This window comes from Larimichthys crocea, chromosome XIII (genome assembly GCF_000972845.2).
Source record: "Larimichthys crocea isolate SSNF chromosome XIII, L_crocea_2.0, whole genome shotgun sequence".
NCBI lineage: Eukaryota > Metazoa > Chordata > Actinopteri > Sciaenidae > Larimichthys > Larimichthys crocea.
The window spans coordinates 14656379-14662235 of record NC_040023.1 but is presented as its reverse complement, the minus strand read 5'-3'; the positions used below and the strand labels follow the sequence as shown (position 1 = coordinate 14662235).

Sequence of the window (5857 nt, the reverse complement as noted above, 5' to 3'; positions counted from 1 at the left end):
TTTTTTTTTATTCATAGTTTTTTCTTATAGTTTGTTATCCAAAAACACCAAAACAAATTCCTTGTATGTGAAAACCCTTATCCTTATCAGGTTTGCATGATGAAATTAACTTGAAATCTAATATTTGTTCTTAGAAATACAGAATATCTATTATGGTTTGTAGTAATTTCTCTCTGCTGTGCAGTAAAAGATCATCCCAACCTAGTGTGATGATAGTAAATGTGTTTAAATGTCGAATATAAAGGGATAAGATTATAAACTGTCTTTTAATTCCAGGTGGAGTTAAGTATTATGTGGACCCATCCACTTATGAGGACCCCAGTGAGGCTGTCAAAGAGTTTGCTCGTGAGATAGATCCCACTCATGTCAAGATTGAGGAGGTGATTGGTGCAGGTAGGCCTGACTGACACTTTTTCATCTTATTGTGGTTATATGATAGGTGTCAACACCGTATAATCTCTTCTGCCTCCTCTCTACTCCAGCCCAGTTTGGGGAGGTGTCCCGGGGCCGTTACCGTCCGTTGGGTCGCAGGGAGGTGCTGGTAGCGGTGAAGACTCTACGCTGGGGTGCGTCTGACAGAGAGAGGGGGATGTTCCTTAGTGAAGCAGGGGTCCTGGGGCAGTTTGATCACCCCAATGTATTAAAGTTGGAGGGCGTGATCACTCGTAATCCACCCGAGAGGATCATCACTGAGTTTATGGAGAATGGGCCTCTGGACGCCTTCCTCAGGGTGAGACAACTGTCAGGCATTTTATCAGCGACTGCACACTTGTCACTTCACTATAAATCAAAGAAGTACCTCCTCCCCTCTCCCATTCTCATGCGCCCCGCCCTCCTAACTCTTTCAGGAGAACGAAGGCCAGTTCAGCGTCCTCCAGCTTGTTGGGATGCTCAGAGGAATCGGTGCAGGGATGCGTTACCTCTCTGAGAGAAACTTTGTCCACCGAGACCTCGCGGCTAGGAACGTGTTAGTCAACTCCAACCTGGTCTGTAAAGTGTCCGACTTTGGCCTGTCCCGACTCATGAGGGGCCTGGACCACAACATACCCACATACACTGCATCACTGGTACGTATTGGTAAATTAAGACTTGATCTGTGGCTTCAGTGGAACACAACTCACTGATTTACCGTCTGTTTCCCTCCATCAGGGCAGCAAGATTCCCGTGAGGTGGACGGCACCAGAAGCCTTTCAGCATCGCAAGTTCAGCTCAGCGAGCGATGCCTGGAGCTTCGGCATACTTATGTGGGAGGTGATGTCATATGGAGAGCGTCCATACTGGGACATGAGCAATCAAGAAGTGAGTATGTAGGAGAATGTTGCCTAAGCACAGGAAGTTGAAATAAATTAGTAATAGGAATGCACTCAAATGCTTAAGTACAAGTTTTACTGCTTGTGTAATAAAATGCCATTAAAAGTAAAAATCCTGGGAGCACCAACCATGAACCTGCATCCACTGTTTGCATCCGGCCAGAGCATGTCGTTCCTTCATGTCTCTCCCCTCATTTCTTTCAGCTGTTGAACCTGTACCATGTCTCTCCTCTTTATTTAACACACACATTTACATGTTGACAAAATGTCAGGCACCTTGAATTTGCATATTTTTTCCCAGAGTCACTCTTGCAAACCCTCAGTGGTCTGTGACCTTTTTACACAAGACTCCTCACACCTTCTGCCCTACTTGTATCTAATGTGTTGTGTTGCTCTCTCTCCAGGTGATGAAAGCTGTAGCAGACCAGTATCGCCTCCCTGCCCCCCACAACTGCCCCCCTGCCCTGCACTCCCTGATGCTTCAGTGCTGGCAGGCTGATCGAGGGGACCGGCCAGCCTTCGACTCACTCCTGTCCTCCTTGGATCGGCTCATCAGGCACCCCGCCTCCCTCAAGGCAGAGCCAACACGGTGAGACAGCAGATTCTGGCAACACAAGTCAGAGGCAGCAGGTGATAAGCAATCCGTTATATTTATGGATTCTCATGCTCTCGTTCTTGATCTTTACCTCCATTACAGAAGCTGCTCTCAGCCGCTGCTCAGTCCCACCCCCACAGACTTTTCGGCAGTGGCAACAGTCAGTGATTGGCTCAAGGCGCTGAGGATGGAGAGATATCAGGATGAGTTTGATCAGGCTCACCTGGATACATTAGACAGAGTCAGCTTGCTCACCATGGAGTGAGTATAGATGGTTATTACTGTAATATCTGGTAAAAGACTGGTGACTTCATGTGTAGATTGTATGTTCCTACCAAGCATTTTCAGTGCATATAAAAATCTTAAGATTTCCTTCAGACAGCCTTTTTTTCATCCGGGTTTGTTGTATTTAACTTAAGAATTAAACATGTATTACCGGTATTCAAATCATGGTCAGCACTGCCTGAAATATACAAACAGAGAGTTTCTCATCACTGTTTGTAATCTATGTGAAAAAAAATTATGTAACCACATCAGGACAACACTGACTGATTTAAGGCAGACTACGCTTGTCTCTGATGGATTACATGTCGTAAGCAAGTTTCAGCTTTATTTAAAAACATATTTGTTCATATTAACCATAGACAAACATGGACGTTGTAGGTTTCTGAAGGTTTCTGTGTGTGTCTGAGTGTGGGGGCTCTGACTACCGCCTAATCTAAAAATGTGCAAAGACATGGAGCGTGGATGGAGCTGAGGCGGACTGAATGAAGCCTAGCTGCTCAAACGAGCCATCTGTAACGGCACCTACCTGTCAGTCAAAGCGGACTGATTGACAGGCTGAAGGCTGTGAACATGTTTATTTCTGCTGTGAAGTTGGACATTTTAACATGGGGGTTTATGGAGATTGACTCGTTTTGTAGCCAGCCTCAAGTGGCTGTTTGAGGCACTGTAGATTTGGCACTTCCGGTTGGCTTTACTTCACAGCCACGGAGTTTGCTGGCTTTGTCTCAGAACATATTATTTTGCAAAAGAATCTCTCAAACTGGAACCATTTCCAATGTTAAGAAGGAACGTTCCTTGGGGCGGTGTTTAGCTCAGTTAGTAGAGCAGCCGCCCCATGTGCGAAGGCTCAGTCCTCGCTGTGGAAGCNAATAATGCTTGAAAAGGCCCCAAAAAATTAAAAATAAATAAATAAATAAAAGGAACATTCCTGCTCAGCAACTTATAACACACATACTGCTCAACACATAGTTCCACGTACTCTGTGTTCCTGAAGCTTTCAACCACATGTTTTGGCACTCCTCGATATGCAGATCTGATCATATGTCATGGAGATGCTATAGTTGTTATCAGGTGACCAAGCTACTGAATTTTGTTCACGTTCATGTGGTTATATATGTGGGAAAATCCTCTGTCTCTGCTCAAGGATGACATGACATGGATAGCCACTTCTCTGGATTAAAAACCTATTTTTATAAATTGTGTCCTACTTACTACTTACTTATTAAACACTTTGATAAGTAAGTCAATTATAACTGAGACTAGCCTATGTGAACCCACCAGTATTGCCCTTCAGATTATCAGGATGGCTGAAGTGTTGAACTAAACTCCACTGTTCATCTGCTTTCTCCTTCAGGGATGTCCAGAATCTCGGGGTGAACCTGCTGGGACACCAGAGAAAGATCTTCAGTGCAGCACAGCAGCTCAGGGCCCATCTGACGCAGGGGCAGGTGGAGGTGTGAAATCCACCTACAGTACAACGTGTGCCATGGATTTCTGTGGTTTTTACATTCCTCTGCTTGTTGTGTCTGGTTTCTGTAACATTCATTTCGATGGAGCACAATTTAAGCCAAAACTGAAAGAAGAATCAGCTTTCAGGTGTTTTTTCTGACAAACCCGACACGACAACCAGAAGAAGAAGAGGATCGGACCTCCTTCCAGTCACTCAAGTGAATAACACAGGAGAGATGCACTATGGGAGCTGCTGTCCAGATCGAAGCGAGGTTCAGAAGTTGCTGAAGAGAAGGAGGACTTCCTCGATGTTTTTCACTAGATTTCACTTTGTTGTTGTCTGCCTTCTTCTCCTCACCCGTCTGGAGTCCTACCTCTCACCTTCTCTTCCACTACCATCCCATCCTGAAACTTTTCCATCATTGAGTCAAAAAAACCCCGATAAAAAATGTTTTGTTCTTTTTTTTTGTTAAAATACTCATGGAGATCTCTCCACACAAAGAATTGCGTGAAGACAATCAAAGCCTTTTTGTAATATGTTTTGAGTTGTTTGTAAAGTTATATCACTTCCTCTCTACTTAAAACACCAAATGCTAAAAAAAGAAATCAGTGTACTACCTACGGTATTACAATTAGCTTTCAGAAACATGTATAGTTTGTTCAGTGTTCCAGCAAAATCAGTTCTGCAAATTCTGATGTTTGATATGAATCACTGTTATGAAATTGGGAAACAAAAAGATGTTTTTCAAAGCTGTTTGACCCTCTTTAAAAGACATATCCAGGGTTTAGGAGCGGCCCTGTTTTGTACAGTTCACTCTCTACTGTACTGTGATACAAACTTCACCTCAGCTGCAAACACAAGCCGTCCGTCTTTGATGAGGACAGAACCGAACAGCACCCACCTTAACCTGTACATTTCGCACTTCACCTCTTTTTGTTTGATTGCCAGAGTAAAGACACTGAGTCGTTGAATCGTTGTGAATGTGCGAAATGGGAAAGATGGACAAAATCTGAGATCTGATTTACACTTGAAGGAAGGAGGCTCTGTAAGTATGTGTCTGTAACGTGTGCGCTGTAAATGAGGCTGTGTTAATGTGTACATCAGGTGTATGCTGTACATGACGCTGTGTGTGTGTGTGCGCGCGCGTGTGTATGTGTCCATGTGTGTGATTGAGACAAGTGTGTCAGGCTACGCACATTATTAGCTGTGTTTACTTGTACAAGTGTTCACCACTACTCCATAATTGTGCAAATTTGTAAAATAAATGATATGATTTTATTTAAAATATTTCATTTGCATCTTATTTTTTAGAAAGAATTTTACCTGATAATCAAAAGTAATACCCCTCATTATTTTGGGATCAAACCACCCTGAAAACCATTGAAAGTATAAAGAATCTAAAAATCTGCAGTATTTTAGTTTATTATATTTGCTAAAAACAAGGAACATCTGGGGTATCATTAGGTGAGGTGTCATGTGGAGTCTTTAGGACTCGTCTTTTGGGAACATAAATGTGTGACAGCACAGGCAGGCCTAAACCCAAAAGCATGATACAAAGACAGATAGGTAAGATTAAAGGCCAAGGTCTTAAATAATTTCCAAAAACGGGTCAAACACCAGGCAACTAATCAGAGGGGCAGGACAAAGTATTACTCAACCAGAGACAGGTGGGGGATCAGACAGGCAGATTCACATAGACAAAGGCAGTAAAAACATTAGCTAATCTGGCAAAGGGTAAGTGCAACTTGGCATAAGTAGAGAGGGACTGATGAGGGAGATGGGCGGGGAAGCTCAGGTGAGGGGAAAGGCAGGGAAGGGATTATTGCTGTGCAATATGGATTGTCGGGATATGAAATGACAGGAGAGTTTGTGACATGACAGGTAAAGCAGAGTAAAGACATGAAAGATCATCTATATCAGGCTGGACTAGGAAGTCCATCTAATAGCTTTTCACTCAAAACCAACCTCATGGTGGTGTTAGAAAAAAAAAGAAAGTCAGAGGATCTCCAAAGTCATTAGGTTTTATTCTGGGGGCCGACATCTGGACAAAAGTTAATGTAAATACACCCAATAACTGTGGACTTATCTCAGTCTGGACCAAAGGGATGGATGGTGGAAAGATAAAATGAAAAACATTTTCTGGAAATCCAAAAGGTGCCAAAATTAGAAAAATATGAGAGAAACTGAACATTTTATTGGATTGTAGAGAGCATAACT

General features: G+C 43.1%; 1 protein-coding gene across 1 annotated transcript in view; it reads left to right on the top strand.

Annotated features, from left to right (window-relative positions):
* Positions 1 to 4915, top strand: part of ephb6 (eph receptor B6) — a 35436-nt gene extending 30521 nt beyond the window's left edge. The window contains exons 13-19 of the mRNA XM_027286476.1: positions 277 to 393; positions 483 to 730; positions 849 to 1067; positions 1150 to 1299; positions 1715 to 1899; positions 2008 to 2166; positions 3545 to 4915. Of these exons, the coding sequence (XP_027142277.1) occupies positions 277 to 393; positions 483 to 730; positions 849 to 1067; positions 1150 to 1299; positions 1715 to 1899; positions 2008 to 2166; positions 3545 to 3650 (1184 nt within the window). The 3' untranslated portion in view covers positions 3651 to 4915. The remainder of the gene's footprint in view (positions 1 to 276; positions 394 to 482; positions 731 to 848; positions 1068 to 1149; positions 1300 to 1714; positions 1900 to 2007; positions 2167 to 3544) is intronic.
* Positions 4916 to 5857: the final 942 nt, after the last annotated feature.